Source organism: Phoenix dactylifera, chromosome 1, assembly GCF_051530095.1.
Source record: "Phoenix dactylifera cultivar Ajwa chromosome 1, Ajwa_hap1_PhDact_Kaust_v1.1, whole genome shotgun sequence".
Taxonomy (NCBI): domain Eukaryota; kingdom Viridiplantae; phylum Streptophyta; class Magnoliopsida; order Arecales; family Arecaceae; genus Phoenix; species Phoenix dactylifera.
Genome location: NC_143190.1, coordinates 65301915 through 65320638, shown reverse-complemented (window position 1 = coordinate 65320638; position 18724 = coordinate 65301915). Strand labels below are relative to the sequence as shown.

Genomic DNA, 18724 nt, shown 5'->3' with positions numbered 1-18724 from the left:
TTAGCGACGGAAGCTAAACTTGGTGGCCCGGTTCACTACCGATGGATGTATCCTATTGAGAGGTAATTTTTCTAAACTCTAATATAATTATTTAATAATCAGTTTGATTTTGATATTTATTTTAAAAATTTATTGTTGAAGGTTTCTTATGCGCTTAAAAGATTATGTACGCAATCGAGCCTATCCCGAGGGCTCGATTGCTGAAGGATATATTGCTGAGGAGTGTTTGACATTTTGTTCGAGATATCTTGAAGGTGTTGAAACGGTTTTCAATCGACCTCAAAGGAATTGTGATATCATAGAGAATGCAGATGTTTACAAGTTCTCATCTGGCGGAAGAGTTTTGGAAAAAGTTGAAAGTGTTGTTCTTGACCAGAAATCGTTGGCACAGGCACATCGCTATGTCTTACTTCATAGTGATATAATATCCGAATCTCGCAGGTTAGTACGGTTAATTGAAATCTAAATTTACTGTCATGTCAGGAGAATGTAATATTGGTATTTAATTAAAGATAACCTTGATCGTGCAGAGAATTTTTAATAGCTCAGCGAAGTCTCAACCATAATATTCGTCCTACACCGAGGATTGAGCAACGATGGTTGGTTGAATTATTTCCAGAATGGCTTTCCAAACAGGTTAGATGTCTAATATATTAAGCTTTTTTTTAAATTTTATAGAGAGAAATTAATCATTACTTCCATAATTTTTTTTAGGTACCAGTGATGATGGAGAAGCATTGTTCTGATGAGTTAATAGTCATTGCTCGAGGTCCAAATAATATTGTCAACAGATATGTTGGGTTCATTATAAATGGTTTTAAATTTCATACTAAAGAGCGTGAGAAATTTAGAAAAACCCAAAATAGTGGAGTTATAGTTGAGGCGGACGGAAAAAATTATTATGGTGCTCTAACAGATATTTATGAGCTGGATTATTATGAAAATTTTAAGGTAGTATTATTTCGATGTGATTGGGTGGATATAAACTCACCTAGAGGTTTGAGGCAAGACATAAATGGATTCACACTTGTAAATTTTTCAAGGTTGATACATACTGGTGTGTTATTGAAAGATGATCCATTTGTTTTTTCATCTCAAGCTCGACAAGTATTTTTTGTGCAAGACTCAAAAGATAAAAATTGGTCTCTTGTTATTAAAACGAAATCTAGGGACTTGTATGATATGGGAAAGAAGTTGGAAGAGGAGGACGATGATACTTATACTCAGTGTATGCCTTATAATGTTGTGCCAACTGATGAAGTAAATGCGCCAACGAGTTTGATGCAATGAAGGAATCCCGTGTACAAGATCTTCTGATCTCAGTATGTGTTTGATTGTTAGAAGTTTTTGTTTTTTTCTTTATATTGCTCAGCTTACTATTTGTGTTATAAAGAAAAAACTATATTGCCATTTGCCAGCTTAGTGCTCTTCAGTACAGAAGAATGGATTACGATGAGTTCTGTGCGGCTACATTAAGTGTCCATCAGCTTGAAGGTCTGGATAGATGGGAGCAACATGCTCGATGCGCTTATGAGCTTTTTGAGAAGGATGGAAACCGACTTTAAGCTCGATGCTCGATGCTCGATGCGCTTATGAGCAACTTGAAAGGACAAGTTGGCTCCATTCCTGAATCGGTCCTTGCAGTTGGAGTTTCAAATGTTGCTGGTACTTTAAGAACATCTATTGTCTTGTCTCTTAAAACTTCTAATTTCTGATTTAGTAGTCTTTGAAAGATGTAATCTCTACCTTCTTCCAGTCCTCAGTCGATGGTGCTTCATTGTAGTTATCATCGCATGTTTCCAATACAGTAAATGCTTGTTTATATTCCAAGGCGGCTGCTAGCATCAAGAGACAATGTCTTTGTGCTATCATCATCATCTCCTATTTTCTCTGTTTAAGTATATAGTAGCACATTCTTTTTTCCATATAGAAGTTCTTAAGGCACACTGTGTTTTGTCATTCAGGCAGGCAGGGGCGGCCCAATACATTTGGGGGCCTAAGGCGAATCCAATGAATGAGGCCTTTTTTTTAATAATAAATTTTTTTAATAAATATAAAATATTAAAAAAATGATATGAAAATGGATAGTTATCAAGTACACTATTTCAACAAAGGTACATGAATCTAACAAAGATAGGCTAGAAATCTTTTTAATTTAATATTATTTTTGAATGGAAATGCAGAAAAGTAATTATCCTAAAAGAAGGGCCATAAAACTGATTAAATAACTGAGATAATGCTTGGCAATTTTGTTTATCATGTCAAGCAAGAGCGGAATAGGAAAAGGTCATCCCATGGCACTTCATGGTCAAGGTAAAGAAAAGAATTTGTCCAGGAGCTTCCCTATAAGAGAAAGTAGGGGCATTATGGGAAATTGACTCCATCTAATTAAAAAAAGTCCCATCCCTCCATCTCCCCTTCAAGTGAGTACCCAAGCAGCAACCGCAACATCACAGCACAGCAGCCATTCAACCCCCTCCCTCCTTCTCTCTCTACCACCCAAGAGGGGAGAAGAAACCGAGAGGAGAAAATTAAAAGAATCTCCACCCTCCAAGAAGTCCATTTCCAATCCCCCTTTCTTCCTGATGGCCCAGCTGGATCAGGAGTAATGTGAGGGAAGGAAAACCAAGACCAAAACCAAACAAGAGAAGGGATGAAAGGTAAGAGTGGCTTCAGGCGTGTATCAAGCCAACCAAATCCCTCCTCTCTCTCTCTCTCCATCCAAAACAAAACTACCGTCCCCAACTTCCTAAATTTCCCCTCTGCAGGCCAAGAAACTCTCCACCTCCCTTCCATCAAGGGGGAAGACTCGTAGCCAGCTCATCCCGTTTTATATGGGGCCTTTGCTTCCTTTTGGTCACGGTCCCTCCCTCCCTTCCTCCCTCTCTCTCTCTCTCTCTCTCTCTCTCTCTTCACCTTCCGGGGGCCTTCCGTTGGCCCGGGGCGTTAGGCGACCGCCTCAGTCGCCTAAGGCTCGGGCCGGCCCTGCAGGCAGGTATTTCATGATGGTCTAAAGAACAAGGTGGAGACTCGGCATTCGGTTTCTTTGTGCCTTCTTTTCTGTCCGATTGGAATTGCTGCTCATGCCATCACTAAGGTACTGACCAAGATGTCAAATCAGTCACACTGATGCTTAAATTTAACTGCACATTGTTTTTTTATCAATTCAGAAGAGTAATGGACATCTGAAATTATGCCATTTCATACCATGGTGGACATCATACTTAAGCTTGTAATGCCAGATTTTTTTAATAAATTTCTACTTGAATCGGCAAACTTCAATAGTGCTTGCTTTTCAGTAACATAAGATAGATCGATATATATATATATATATAATCTGGGGGACATTAATTATGTCCAAAAATAATTTCAAAAAAAGAAAAAACACTTAAACAGTTTGAGTTCTGTAAGGAATATATCTGATTTCCTCTTTGAGTTCCAACCCAACCATTTGATCGACTCTCTCTTTGACATGGTTCATCAGTCCTAGCATATCTGTCGAAGTGGATCCATTGAAATTGATGAAGAAATTGGCATGAACCTTGGAAACCTTGGCACCACCCATCAATGTCTTTGTGCTTCATTAAGCCCGTGTACATCCTCCAGCCACAGCTTCAATAGTGAAGTGTTCCATCTTTTTCAAATTTTGCACCACTTTTTCAAATTGAATTTAGTATTACATCTTTCAAAGACTTCAGGTCAAGAAAAACTTTGAAGTTTGAACATGTAGACTGATATGAATATACTTTGAAGTTTGAACATGTAGACTGATATGCATATACTTTGAAGTTTGAACATGTAGACTGATATGCATATGAAGTTTGAAGATGATATAGTTGTATGATGATCCATGTTCTAAATGCCTTAAAAATCAGAATGATTGTGATGATCAGCTTGATATGGCTGGTTGGTGTCATATTGTCCTAAGAAAGATATCTCTGGCGATCTTCTAGAGTAAAATTTGATCTTCTCTTTTATTAGCCCTTTATTTAGTATAAATTTATCATTTAACCAAATATTGATTCTTTTTTGTGCATACCAGGTAACAATATGCCCCGAGGGAGACGATTTAGAGATGTGGAGTTCCAGCATTCTCAGGTGGGATCTACTTCTGAGCAGTCCCTGCAGTCCCAGCAGCCATGTGATCACCAGCAGCACGAGTCAGGATCTCAGCGCGAGCCTCCTGCTGATTATCCGGAGGATGAGCTCCGGATCCAGGGTAATTCGATTTAAAGTTCATATTTTATGTTCATATTTGTCTTCAACTTTTTAAGACATTTTATTTAATTTGAATAGATGGACAAGGGACAGTGAGGACGAGACGGAGACCCACTCAAGCAAAGGATGTGTGGAAGCTTCCTCCGGGTGAGAAGATCATCATCCGATGCAACGAATTGGGGCAGCCCATCAATAGAACTGGAAGTCTACTATCAAGCTTTTTAGGATCGGTTGCACGCAAGGGTCAGCTGTGTCCAGGGCCGGCCCGAGCCTTAGGCGACTGAGGCGGTCGCCTAAGGCCCCGGGCCAACGGAAGGCCCCCGGAAGGTGGAGAGAGAGAGAGAGAGAGAGAGAGGGAGGGAGGGAGGGAGGGACCGTGACCAAAAGGAAGCAAAGGCCCCATATAAAACGGGATGAGCTGGCTACGAGTCTTCCCCCTTGATGGAAGGGAGGTGGAGAGTTTCTTGGCCTGCAGAGGGGAAATTTAGGAAGTTGGGGACGGTAGTTTTGTTTTGGATGGAGAGAGAGAGAGAGGAGGGATTTGGTTGGCTTGATACACGCCTGAAGCCACTCTTACCTTTCATCCCTTCTCTTGTTTGGTTTTGGTCTTGGTTTTCCTTCCCTCACATTACTCCTGATCCAGCTGGGCCATCAGGAAGAAAGGGGGATTGGAAATGGACTTCTTGGAGGGTGGAGATTCTTTTAATTTTCTCCTCTCGGTTTCTTCTCCCCTCTTGGGTGGTAGAGAGAGAAGGAGGGAGGGGGTTGAATGGCTGCTGTGCTGTGATGTTGCGGTTGCTGCTTGGGTACTCACTTGAAGGGGAGATGGAGGGATGGGACTTTTATTAATTAGATGGAGTCAATTTCCCATAATGCCCCTACTTTCTCTTATAGAGAAGCTCCTGGACAAATTCTTTTCTTTACCTTGACCATGAAGTGCCATGGGATGACCTTTTCCTATTCTGCTCTTGCTTGACATGATAAACAAAATTGCCAAGCATTATCTCAGTTATTTAATCAGTTTTATGGCCCTTCTTTTAGGATAATTACTTTTCTGCATTTCCATTCAAAAATAATATTAAATTAAAAAGATTTCTGGCCTATCTTTGTTAGATTCATGTACCTTTGTTGAAATAGTGTACTTGATAACTATCCATTTTCATATCATTTTTTTAATATTTTATATTTATTAAAAAAATTTATTATTAAAAAAAGGCCTCATTCATTGGATTCGCCTTAGGCCCCCAAATGTATTGGGCCGCCCCTGGCTGTGTCCACTCAACTATACGAAGTGGAATGACATGCTTCCTTCGTATAAGGTTGAGCTTCTTAGACTTATACAGGTAATGAATTGAATTTATTCTTTTTAATTCGACACCTCCTGTATATTAATTTGCTTAGTATCATAATTTTATTTTAGATGTTTAATATTATTATAACATTCTGAATCTTGTTGTAGGGTAAGTTTGTACTCCCTCCAGAGAGCCATGATTGGGTGCTAAAGTCCCTCAATCGCAAATGGAAAGAATATAAAGCAAAATTGAAGACGGACTTCAAGCGCGAGGGTATGACAGAGGAGGAGGTTGCTCGTGTGACTCCTCCTGATGTATACCCTCAGCAGTGGAGGGAGCTTGTTCATTACTGATTTTCTGAAAGAGGACAGGTCACGTATATTGTTTGAATATCTTCTATTATCTTTATTATTAATATAGATTGCAAATATATACATTGAATCATATTATACTGTGTGCTTTTATTTTGGCAGACATATTCTAATATTGGTAGAGCTGCACGAGCATCTCAAGCAGTTTTTCATACTTCAGGCTCGAAGAGTTATGCGAGACGTAGAAATGAATTCGTAAGTTCTTTTGAAACTATTTGAAACTCTACTAACATATAGCACGTATCATGATATATAGTTTGCCCATATACTTTCCGTATGTGTAGATAGTAGAGCATGGAAGGAAGCCTGGTGAGGTAGAGTTTTATAAGATGACCCACACTCACCGAGATGGCAGCTTTGTCCGGGACGAGTCGAGAGATATAGTTGTATGTATTCATTTTTTATTTTATCATAATTTTTTAATTAATTTTACTTCTTTTAAATTATTAATGTGACTGTTTTTTTTTTTGAGAGAGATATAGGAAAGAGCTACAAATCTTATTTCAGAGCGCGTCGGGGAGTCATCATCATCCGACGCGGCCAGTCGCGTCGAGGCTCAGGTCTATGCCGAATTGATGGGCCCAGAACGTTATGGTCGCGTGAGGGGTTACGGTATCGGAGTTACCCCCACTCAGCTATCTGCAGTGAGCCGATATACCCAAGATGCCAGACAAGGTACTAGCACTGCAGAGGTTTGTAGTTTGAAGACAGAGATGGCACAGATAAAGCAGTCATATGAGACAAGGATAGAGGAGATGAGGCAGAGTCATATGACTGATATGGCGGAGTTGAAGCAGAGCCAAGAGTTGAAGATACAATCTTTGCAGGATCAGCTTGACCATATTTCATCTTTTTTGCAGAGATTTGCTCCTCCGGTACATAACTAAATATATTTGAATATTTTATATAATTATAATGTATTCTTGTATTAGCGTGATGACTTTCGTATTTTTAGTTTCTAAAGTATTTTTTTCTTGTAGGTTGCTGATACTTCATCTACTCGTAGAGATGATGCCATCGACTCTTGATACATCGTAGATTGTGTACTTAGGAATTTGAGATGGATGTTTTTAGAATGTTTTTGAAGTACAATGTAATCAAATGTGATAATATTGAGATTTTGAATGAAAAGTTCTTGTCTGTGTTGTGTATTTTGTTATCTATGTGATTTAGTGTATGTGTTTTGTTAGAAATTAATGTATACAGAGAATTAAAAATTGCATTTACAAATTTTTTTTTTAAAAAAAAAGCCATTGCCGACGCTATTTAGCGTCAGAAATACGAACTGGGACGGAATGTGAAACGCCATTAACGACGCTTTATTGCGTCGGTAAAGCAGATTAGGCCGACGATTTTAAGCGTCGGCATAGCCCAACGAAAACTACGGGTGTGAAGCGTCGATTGAGGTACGCCGACGCTTTTAAGCGTCGGAGTCTTATAAAAGGAACGACGCTTAATAGCGTCGGAATAGACCGACGACGCTTTTTTGACGCGTCGGGTTAAACCCGACCCACGCCCACCTGCCCGACGTCTGACCCACGCTTTGTGAAGCGTGGGCTGGGAATTCGCCGACGCTTATAAGCGTCGGTAGAGACAAAAAAAACCGCCGGGAGTTATTCCTTCTTTTGTAGTGTATGCCATGGATTTTAATTGCATGATCTTCCTTGAGAGTTAAAAAGAATTTCAAATCAAGTAGTCTTATTAGCCGTTTTATACAATAAAAATACAATTGTCATATCCAATTTTTACTCAATTGAACCTCGAGGCTAGATCCATGACAATAAAAATTAGAGAAGGTAAACATCTTCAAGGCACAACTTATCTCATTTCCTGTTTATGTTCTATGAGGAAAACCAAATTAAAGATTAGTTGGCCGGTCATGCTACTCTTCACACACTCGAAGTTCATGGATAAACAATTTTCCTAGTTGATCCCATGGTCATACTCATGGGATTCTCCAAAAGACACAAAGATAGTCTAAATAATAATATTAAAATCATTAAAAAAATAGTTATGATTAGTGCTAATTGAGGTTCTCTTTTTAATTCAATTAAATAAGTATCTCTCTCGTATTTATCTTACTCAAATCATGTCCAAATGAATAAAGGCATTAAAATTATTAAAAATTTCATTTATAAACCATGGTAACTCGTTGCTACTCTCTTTTTACTTATTAAATAAGTATTTTCTTTCTCTCTTTTCTCTTATCCAAGACATTATAAAAGTACATCTATTTCTTCCCACCTATTATTATTATTATTATTATTGTTGTTATTATTATTTACTTTCTACTTTCTCTTTATATTTAAACTCCTCTCCAATGCTCCAATTTCTTTTTCTTATTTATTTATTTACTATTTATATCCTTTGGATTTGCAACTTCTTGAAGTCAAATTTTATTGTCATTCAATATACATATTTTGAATCACTAAGCTAATGGAACACATGAGCCAATATATGGGAAGGACCTGCAAATTTTCCCACTAAGCTAATGGGTGCACTAATCTAGCATTCGACCACACATCTTCTGAATTGTCAAGTGCTCAAATCTCCCCGTCTCCCAAACCATCCCTTAATTCTTCTCTTTGTTGTCATCATTTCTCCCATATCTTCTATGTTTATTACCATTATTTCTCCTATTACCTTGATCCTCCACCCTCTTCTTTTATAAATCCCTATCGAGTCTGAGAGACTATTGCCAAGTTTCCTATTTTTATACAATCCCATTAAAATATGGGGCATAATCCATTTTTCATCTTATGAGATTGCTCCAACTATGATGACAATTTTCTTGCTTCAAGAAATTCCTTAACGGCCTCATAATGTCCTTTAGTATAGTCTAGGGCTTGTTTCATCGGCAACAACTTTCAAACTGATCCAAGTTTGTGGTTGGCCGTTTTTGACAAAAGCAAGCTATTATTTATCTCAAAAAAGCCCTCCTTATTCACCCCTTTCATACTAGTATGAAGTTCTTCCTTTCTTCAGCTATCCAAGTACCAAAACTCCATTCCTAAGAGTTTCTTCTGATCCAAGAGGATCATCGGACTTGATGTGGAACACTTTGGCTACTATGAATATTCAGGAGGATCACCAAACTCGATGTTAATTACTTTGGTCACTGCAAGTATCCAAGAAGATTATCAAACTTGATATGGAATACTTCGGCCACTACAAGTACTCAGAAGGATCACCAGACTCGATGTACAATACTTTAGCCACTACGAGTATTTAAGAGGATCACAAGATTTGATGTGAACCACTTTGGCCACTATGATTATCGAGAAGGATTTTCAGACATGATGTGGACCATTTTGACTACTACGAGTGGGGCTAAGCAAGATTTAAGAGCAAGATTCGCCACATCGTAAAGTAGAGTCACATGCCAAACTTTTGAAGGCCATAATTTGGTCATATAATGTCCAATTGAGATGATATTTTTTGAAAATTAGATATCTTTTTGAGATCTACAACTTTGGATGATGAATCAGACCGAAATTCCATCGTTTAGGCTCCAAAATGGGCTAGTCAAAATAAAAGTTTTCTTTTTGGGCAAGACTTTGACTGGGCGTAGCTCTCATCCAATAAGAATTCGGTGGAGCGACGGAAGACAGAATTAATATAGAGTCAAGATGTACTCTTCTCAAGATTTTTAGCTTTTTTTACCAGCGATGCCTATTTTTTAAAAAAAGTCCTACTATGATTGGAAAGAGCAATCCGACCTAAATTGTGTTAAGACAGACCTCGCATTATAAATAGAAGCTATGTACTTTATTTTTTTAAGAATCAATGAAAGAAAAGGAGACTTAAAGCCTTACTTTTGAGATTCATCCATCTTCTTTTATTTTTTTTGAGAGATTCGAATTGAGTAGGCTGAAGAAATTTTTTCTTCTTTTCGATTGGATCAAGTTGGTATCAGAGCCATACTCTTACCTCGCAGAATTCCAACTTGATATGATCATATCAAGTTAGTATTAGAGCTCCGATCTTCTATATCTGTGGGAGCCTCTGTTCGTGGTCAAAATGCATGAGGAGTACAAGTAGTCAAGAGAAGAGCTATGCATGTTTGAAGTATGCAGGACAAAAGTGAGTATAGTTGCTGCTTCTACATCGATGGATGATAAAATAATAGAATGTCTCACACAACTAGAGAAGAAGATATCCTAACTCACCGAGATTGTGTCTCGATTGGCAATACCTTCAACACAAGCATTAGAAACTCTATCTTCTGGCAAAACCAAGTGGTTCAGTTGCGAGACAACGAAGCAAGCATTTTTTCATCTTTAGTTCTGATTTAGCAGGAGCTAAATCTTCTAAACAATACCTGACTCGATGTGGACCACTTTAGCTACTACGAATATTCAGGAGAATCACCAAACTCGATGTAAATCACTTGGCTACTACGAGTATCCAAAAGAATCACCAAACCTAATGTGGAATACTTTGTCTACTGCGAGTATTCAGAAAGATCACCAGACTCGATGTGGAATACTTTAGTCATTACGAGTATTTAGGAGGATCATCAAACTTGATATGGACCATTTTGGCTACTATCACTACAGGAAAAAGGGCTTTTAACGGCGCTTTTTTGCCGACGCTTACTACAAGCATCGGCAATGTCCCGCAGAGCGCCAAAAATAGCCGACGCATTTTAAAAGCGTCGGCAATATACGACGCTTGTTAGCGTCGTTGTAGAGTTTGCCTAAGACGACGCTTACTCGCGTCGTTGAAATCAAATACCCATCAAAACCCACGTCCGCCCCCCTCCTCCATTCTCGATCGACATATCAAGCCCTCCTCTGCCTCCTCCTTCCTCTGCCTTCTCCTCCCTCCTCTCCGGCACCGACCAGTGTTGCAAGAAACCTATTCTTCCTCTCCCTCCGCCCGCACCCATCCCGCCTCCTCTCTCTCTCTTTCTCGCCCTCTCTCGTTTCTTCTTCGCCCCGATTCTTCTCCCTTCCTCCCTCCCGCTGCCTCGATTCTTCTGCATCGCCTCCCATAAAAAATGACCGACCCCGAGCCCTCCTCCGCCGCCTCCGCCGACTCTTCATGCGCCGCCGTCTGCTCCACCTCCGCCACCGCGGCCGAGGCGAGCCCGCCGCCGTCGTCGGTGTGCTCCGCCTGTGGCGGCCCCACCGCCTCCATCTCCTCTCCGCCGCCCTGGACCGACGCCTATAACCTGCTGGCATACCGCCCTATCCGCACGCCGGCGATCAACGCCCCCACCCAGACCAACACCATCATCCTCGCCCCCGTCCCCCAGCCCCTCCCCGTCCCCCCGTTACCCCTCCCTATCACTTTGAAACCCCCACCAAGCGCATCTCCTCTCCCGACGACATCCGCCGCTTCCACTCCTCTGCCGCCGGCCGCCACTTCCCTGGCTTCGTCGCCGCCCTCTCCCACTCTGTCCGCGGCCGCAAGATCTCCGACCCCGTTCCCCCCCTCCCCCAAACCGTCACCTCCCTCCTCTCCCTCCTCCAAGCCCTAACCTCTTGGATCGACGACTACCACTTTCTCCCCTTTATCTTTGGCTCAGCTCATCTTATTGATCACAAGTATATGAAGCCCAAGTCGATTCACAACCAGGACATTCTTGATAACTTCTCCCACGAGTATATGTACTTGGCCTGTGTGGCTTTTGTCAAGAAGGTGAAGAAGGGGGTGTTTGCTGAGCACTCCCCGATGCTTGATGATATCAGTGCGGTTCCGACATGGAGCAAGGTGAACAGTGGAATGCTGAAGATATATAAGGCTGAGGTGCTTGAGAAGGTGCCCATCATGCAGCATTTTGTCTTTGGTTCGCTCATCAAATGGTACCATTTCCATCTTTCCGTTGGCATTTGATTAAGTGGAAACTTTATCTTCTATGATTGTTGGTAATTCATGAACTTGTCCTTGTCAAATGATGTAGTGGTCATGATTTTTGTTTCTGGTGCATAGTGTTTGAATTACAATGGCATGGTGGCAGCTATTTTGAGACTTCCAGCTATATAGAGGTGACATATTGTATATATGCTTCATTCTAATAAGGCCTCTAAGACTATTGGTCTACACATCATGCTGATTTTCCCCCTTAATTCCGTGATTCTTAGACATGAATTTCTAAATGCAGGCAAGCAAAAAGATAGCCGATGCAAAGCTTGCAAAAGATTTCCAAGCAGTTCTGAAAGAGTTTCAGAAAGCTCAAAGGCTTGCAGCTGAGAGGGAAACTGCTTATGCCCCTTTTGTTCCTCAAGCAGTTCTTCCTTCGAGGTACTGATTTACTCACTCAGCTCTTATTAGGTCTCAAGAAGTCGTGAATGATGATTGTCAGTCATGTGTGTTTGTCTTTCTTTTTTTTTTTGGTTGTGCGAAGCTATTTAACATAAATTTGATGTATTCTCATGAATTTTCACTGGTAAATAGTAGTTTTCATAGTCATTGGTGTATTTTCAATGCTGAATTTCTGCATATTACAGTATCAATACATGATACATTGCGATCTTTGTGCCCTGCTGATCATCTGATTGCTGTAGCCTGATTATTTTTGTGCAGCTATACTGCTAGAGAGAGATGTTAGTGTTGATAAAACATCTGAACAGCGTGCTCTGCTTGTGGAATTTAGAAGGTGAGAGGTCTTTCTATTTTAATCCTTTGATGCATAATGATTATATAGTTGAGTCCGTTTGTGAAATTGCCATACTTGGCATAAAAGACTGTAGTACTGATATTTAAACACTTCTAGATGCTGTGCCAGGTATTATCTTTTTGACAAGATTCTCTTTAAGTTAATTGTTCATATCAATCATTATATAATTCATTTTACTACATTTAGCTTCTAATTAGATGAAGAGTTAGGTCTCTCAACTTTGATTGGTAGGACTTAATGATTATAAAAGTTAAATCCTCAACTCAAATTAATAGTTTCTTTTTTTCTTTTTTTTTAGAACCATCTCTGATTCAAATCGTCAAGAAAAAAAAGCCAGATATGCCCAACATATACAAACATACACACATACATACACACACACACACACACACACACACACATATATATATATATGTATGTATGTATATATCCAAATTTTTGTTAAGAAATGTCCTAAAAGTATATAGAACATAGTCATTGTTTCCCTTTTTTCTAGGAGCCTAATTAATTCCAAATATGGTTAACAAAAGTAGATGTTGTCGTCTCCTTCTATGATCCAGCAATCAACTTCATTGTGGAGGATGATGTCCAAAATGCAGTATACATTTCCCTTCTAGATGCCATGCTTTCCCTTTTGTGAATTTTTGATTATCTTTTTATTTGTTGTTTCATATAGTAGTTGATTCCCATTATGTTATCCATTAATCAACTTGTTTTCTGTTTGGTACTTTTCTATTGGTGATCTTGCAAGAATCAAGTCTCCTAGAATTTATGCTTCTAAACACTGATACAATAATTTCTTTTGCTAAGGATACTGGTTGTACTGAGATGACCGCTTTCCTATTGATGCTAATTATTTGCCTCTTTTATACATATAGAGGAGATGATATATTGCTCACTGAACCTTCTTGGTCCTAGGTTGTTAATGATTTACTGAACCCAGCAGGACAGAATCTAAGAATCAGGGAGGATCTTCAGGTGCTAGATTTCCCTGTTCTTTAAAAGTTACTGCTGTTCCATTTCTCTTTCATTGCTATTGCCAACTTACATTCTATTTTTTAAGTTCTTTTGAAATTGGAAGCTTAATTTATCTGGTCGTTATTTGCACTAACTTGAAACTGTGTTATTGTTATATTTATGCAAGTATTAACCTACAGATAAAAATTATTTATTTTGTTATATTTATTTTCACTTTCTCCCATTTTCCTAAGTTCCATAGATAAAAATCCTACAGAGGCCTCCTTTAAAATGATCATGTATGGATCTGTTTATAAATCACCAGGTAAGGCACTCTTGCTGATCTTAAAACATCTACTGAAAGGAGCAGATTGGGAAAACAGAGCTTGTTCCCGCCTTGCCTTGTCATTTGTGTTAGTCAAAACAGTTGCCCTTCCTTTTTTTGTACTCCTATACTCTCTCTCTTTTTTGCTATATGCTTCCAGACATGCTCTTATACTCTCGTCATTTTACAAGCACCTTTCCTCTCTTCTTTCTTCCAAATGCTCCTAATTGCCAGCCATAGTGTTGCTAGCTAATGTACCCAATTTTTGAGTCTATGCTGGGGAAAAAGGTGGTTCCAGCCAGGGCCTGACATCCTATTGCACTAATTCATAATATGATATTGTAATGCAGGAGTTCAAGAGGTTGTTTAGGGAAGATGCTATGGATTATGCTACGTGCACAGCTAATGTCAAGAGGAAACGGCCTACTCCAAGAAGTTTGAGAGGTGGAAAAGCTCCATGGGATAAAGGTGAAGATGATGAGGATGGAGAAGATGATGATGATGACTATATGGGAGGGCCACGAAGGCTCGACTTTAGAAACTAAAAAGAGCAATGGCAGCAAGGTTACCAGACAACAACAATTGTAATTATAACTTGTGCAACATTACTGTACATTATATAATTATAGTGAGAGGGAAGGATTGGTGTGGGAGTTGTTCAATAGTAGTGACAAAGTAGTTTGATTATATGATAATTTAAATATTTCGAATGATTTGAATGTTTGTGTCAATGTAAATGTAATACATGTTCAAATTGTTATAATGTGTTTTTATAATTTAAATATTTCGAATGATTTGAATGTTTGTGTCAATATAAATGTAATACAGGTTCATATTGTTATAATATGTTTTTATAATTTACATTTGTATTTTTATTTTTTTTTAAAAAATAGCAATCCCGACGCTTTAAAGCGTTGGTAAATAAAAGGTTAAAGCGTCGGTAAGCCTACACCGACGCTTTAAAGCGTCGATAAATTAAAGGCCTACGCCGACGCTACAAAGCGTCGGCAAAAATACATTTACCGACCCTTTAAAGCGTCGGCGAAAACCCAAAAATGGGCTTCCTTGGGGTTTTCCTGACGCTTAAAGCATCGGCGAATGTCATTTTTGCCGACGCTTTCATTAGCGTCGGGAAGGTCCTGTTTTTGCCGACGCTTTCTCTTAGCGTCGGCAAAAACTTTTGCCACTCCGGTATCGCCAACGCTTTTGCGACGCTTCTGTTTGCGTTGCGGAAACTTTAGCCGACACTTATAAGCGTCGGTAAAGATTATAAAAAGCGCCGGGAAAAATGAGTTTTCTTGTAGTGTATGGATATTCAAGAGGATCCCCATGCTCGATGTGGACCACTTTGACTACTACGAGTGGGGTTGGAAAGGGTTCAAGTGAAAGAGTTAGTGTGCCCAACAAAACCAATATTATATTAATAAAGTTTTATTACATGCATATTGTGGGTAAATTAATTTTATTATATGATGATAAAATTTGTCCATGATTACATTGTATGGAGATCATGTAATAATAAAGATTAATACAGAGAGATATGATACTCCAATTTCTTTGTAATCTAAAATAGTTCACAACCTAAATAAATATATATTGGGCAAATATATTTATATTATGGTTGTCACATGTTGTACTACTATATATGATAGGATGATGTGTTTCAATCATTAAAATAGAGATGTGGGTATTTGTAAGATGACAAATATTGAATAGGACCAAATATTAGAACACTCTTGGACCATAAAATCTGTCAGAATGAAAGAGTGGTTCTAGTCACATATTCATAATTCCTTAACGACCTAAGGATGTTACATAATCTCATGTGGAGTTTGTGTAGCTTTGATATTGTCAACCATTGATGTCTAGTAAAAAATTATATACGGACATGTTGGGTTGCATAAATAAAATGTGGAGATTTGTAAAGAGTCATGAACATCCAAAAAGGGGATTCATCATTCCTTAGGAAGGAAAGAATATTCAAGACTGTGTTCTTTAGAATTGAATTTGAAATCCGGCCGGTACCATTTTGAGAAATTGTCTAATTCAAATTAAATAAAAGAACACACATGTGAATTACTAATAGATAGTCTCATGGTGGTCCATATCAATTCAATAGTTCATATGGAATATTAGTTGATGAAAGAAATTATGTGGATATATAATGTGACAAGGGATACTCACTACATGTTCTATTCTTTGGGTAAGATTGTAGTTTGCAAGGCATAGTTGCAGTTGCCAAACTAAATTAGATTTTAGCTTATCAGAGAAAAGAATATCTCTAATAGGTCCCACGCAACATGCTCGTTCTCTTACTAATTGGCATCCAAAAAGTCATAATATGAAGGATCATATTATGAATAGTCTCTTACTATTCATTAGAGGAAGGTTACTAAATTTGAGAGAAATAAGAGAAATCTTCTCACCAATTAAAAAGGATAGCTAAAGTTGGTGAAGAGGCATCGTGTGTGAACTTAGGAGGACTTTGCATTTGTAAAGTCTTTTGTGAGTAACATCATCACAAAGGTATATCATATGACATGAATCCATGTACATCAAACAATGATCCAGGCCCCACCAAATTTTCATATTATGAATATGGATAAAATGAAATTATTTTGAATAAGATTCAAAATTTCACTGCAAACTCTCATCAAGAACAAGATCCACCTCATCGGGAAGCTGAGTCGCATGCTAAACCTTCAGAAGCCATAACTTGGTCATACGATGCCTGATTGAGATGATATTTTTTTTTTAAAATTGGGTATCCTTTCGAGATTTACAACTTTGGGCCGACCTCCTACAACGTTTGAAATAGAAGGTTGAATCGAGCTGAAATTTCATCATTTAGGCCTCGAAACAGACTAGTCAAAACAAAACTTTTCTTTTTATGTAAAATTTTAACTAGGCATAGTTCTCTATCTGATAAGAATTCGGTGGAACGACAAAAGGCAGAGTTGATGTGGAAGTCGAGATCTACCTCTTCAAGATTTTTAACTTTTTTTCTACTAAAGATACCTATATTAGGAAAAAGAGTCCTATTGGGATTAGGAAGAGAAATCTGATCCAAATTATATTAGGGCAGACCTCACATTATAAATAGAGGCTATGTACCCAACTCTTTTAGGAATCAATAAAAGTAAAAGGGACTTAAGGCCATACTTTCAAGATTCCTTTATCTTCTCCTAATTTCTTTTTGAGAGATTTAAGTTAAGCCGGTTGAAGGAAAACTTTCTTCTCCCTATCGGATCACCTCCATAGCCAACCTAAATTTCTTCATCGGATACCACAAATTCCTTTTTCCATCAAATCCACTAGAAACCCCTAACAACATTATTTCTATCAACCCTTCGAAACCCATTCTTGGTGGAGTCTCTTTGTACGAGGATTCGTGCAGGCATATATTTAGTTACATATTGGATATTTACTGAAGAGATATTGGGTACTTATAGAGGACTAAAGAACCCAAATAATACCTTCTGGCTAGCTTTTTGGATAAGATTCCGGGTTACGATAGATGGTATTAGAACATATTCGGCTCATGACCTATGTAGACTATGGAACACCATAGCACATGTCTATTTGGGTTGTCCACGAGCTGAGCATGGTACTTGTGATTGGATTTAAAGAGATTCAAACCATTAGCTTGGCGACGATACCAGACTTAAATGTGAGAAGTATGTGAGGACTTGTGTAGATGTGTATTTAGTCCTACATCGGTTTTTACTATGAAGATCTAGAATATTTATTTAGAAGTAAGGAATCTAAAACAATATCTTTCGGTTGGCCTTTTTTAGGTGAGGTTTTGGATTGTGACACTTTGAGCAAAGCAAAAAAGAAGGGACGAGAATAAATAAATAAGGAGAAATAGAGGTATAAAGAAAAAAAAGAAGAAAAAGAAAAGAAAGCATGAAGGCAATATTCTTCATCGACTTTCAAGCATTGTTCTTTCAATTCATCTTTCATCCCTTATAGCTCGCATCTAGGTCTTTGTTGCATCCAGCTATATTGTTCCTATTTTCCCATCACTTACCTCAAGTTCAAAATGTATTTGATGTCTGACAGTATTGTTCAAAATCTATTATTTTTTCATTTTCTTCAATTTGTTTTGAGAGGAGAAGGCACTGCTTCATTAAAGCGATTGATTCTAAGTGCGCGTGGCGCATGCACATTACTAGTTCTAATAAATGCCAATTCAATGATTGCTAAACAATATGACCATTTTTGGCATGACTTGGTAAAACAATATGCCAATTCAACTTGCTTTGCGTTTGCTTTGAACAATGTACCTGTTTCTAACTTAAAGCCAATACCACATTAAAATTCTAAATTTGTAGTCCAAACACTCGGGGCGCGGCCTAAAGTGATGATCCCTTTTGAATTCTCAAGGCCTAAGTCTAGTTATTGGTTAAATGATGTATAAAGAGAAGATATCAGTCTAATCAACCAAATACCAGCAAGAAAGCGGTTAATAATGTTATTCAGACAAAGAGCAAAAATGCCATTTAATCCATAATTTTATCTCATTAACCCGTCAATGACTGCTAGTCAACAAATATCTTTAGCCACTAGTTAGCCGGAGATAGGTATAAATGGTCAACTCTAGTCACTTTCTAGTTAGCTATTCAGTGTCCAGGTGTAACCCAAGTTGGGAGTACGTGATTGTTTGAACATCTATTAAGATAAAACTCCCATCAAGAATCATGTGATACAAGGAATCTGGTAATTCATAAAGCTGCCTAAAATGAAAGGGCTACTGCACCTGATCCATTAAAGTTGACCGACGAGAAGGTCCTAGATCGCAGCGAGCTAGAACCGTTGACTCAGTCGGAGTCCGATTTCGCGAATGCACGAGATCTGCCGTTGGATTCTCCCAGACGAAGACATCTCGTCCGTTCGCGAGCAGCGTCGCGCCTAAGAGAGGGACATCCATCCG

At 38.6% G+C, this 18724-nt stretch overlaps 1 protein-coding gene and 1 pseudogene across 1 annotated transcript; both read left to right on the top strand.

Annotated features, from left to right (window-relative positions):
• The first annotated feature begins 5485 nt into the window (after window positions 1-5485).
• Window positions 5486-7143, top strand: LOC148715490 (uncharacterized). The gene is made up of 5 exons (XM_089926595.1): window positions 5486-5561; window positions 5678-5881; window positions 5984-6267; window positions 6364-6756; window positions 6862-7143. The coding sequence occupies exons 3-5, from the start codon at window positions 6211-6213 to the stop codon at window positions 6907-6909; spliced, it is 498 nt and encodes a 165-aa protein (XP_089782721.1). The 5' UTR covers window positions 5486-5561; window positions 5678-5881; window positions 5984-6210; the 3' UTR covers window positions 6910-7143.
• A 3740-nt stretch (window positions 7144-10883) lies between these two features.
• On the top strand, window positions 10884-11713 carry LOC148715489 (uncharacterized; annotated as a pseudogene).
• The last annotated feature ends 7011 nt before the right edge of the window (window positions 11714-18724 follow it).

Coding starts and splice junctions, on each gene's coding strand:
- LOC148715490 (XM_089926595.1), top strand. CDS start 6,211: ATGACCCACACTCACCGAGATGGCAGCTTTGTCCGGGACGAGTCGAGA. Junction 6,268..6,363: donor ACGAGTCGAGAGATATAGTT/GTATGTATTCAT, acceptor AGAGAGATATAG/GAAAGAGCTACAAATCTTAT. Junction 6,757..6,861: donor TGCAGAGATTTGCTCCTCCG/GTACATAACTAA, acceptor TTTTTCTTGTAG/GTTGCTGATACTTCATCTAC.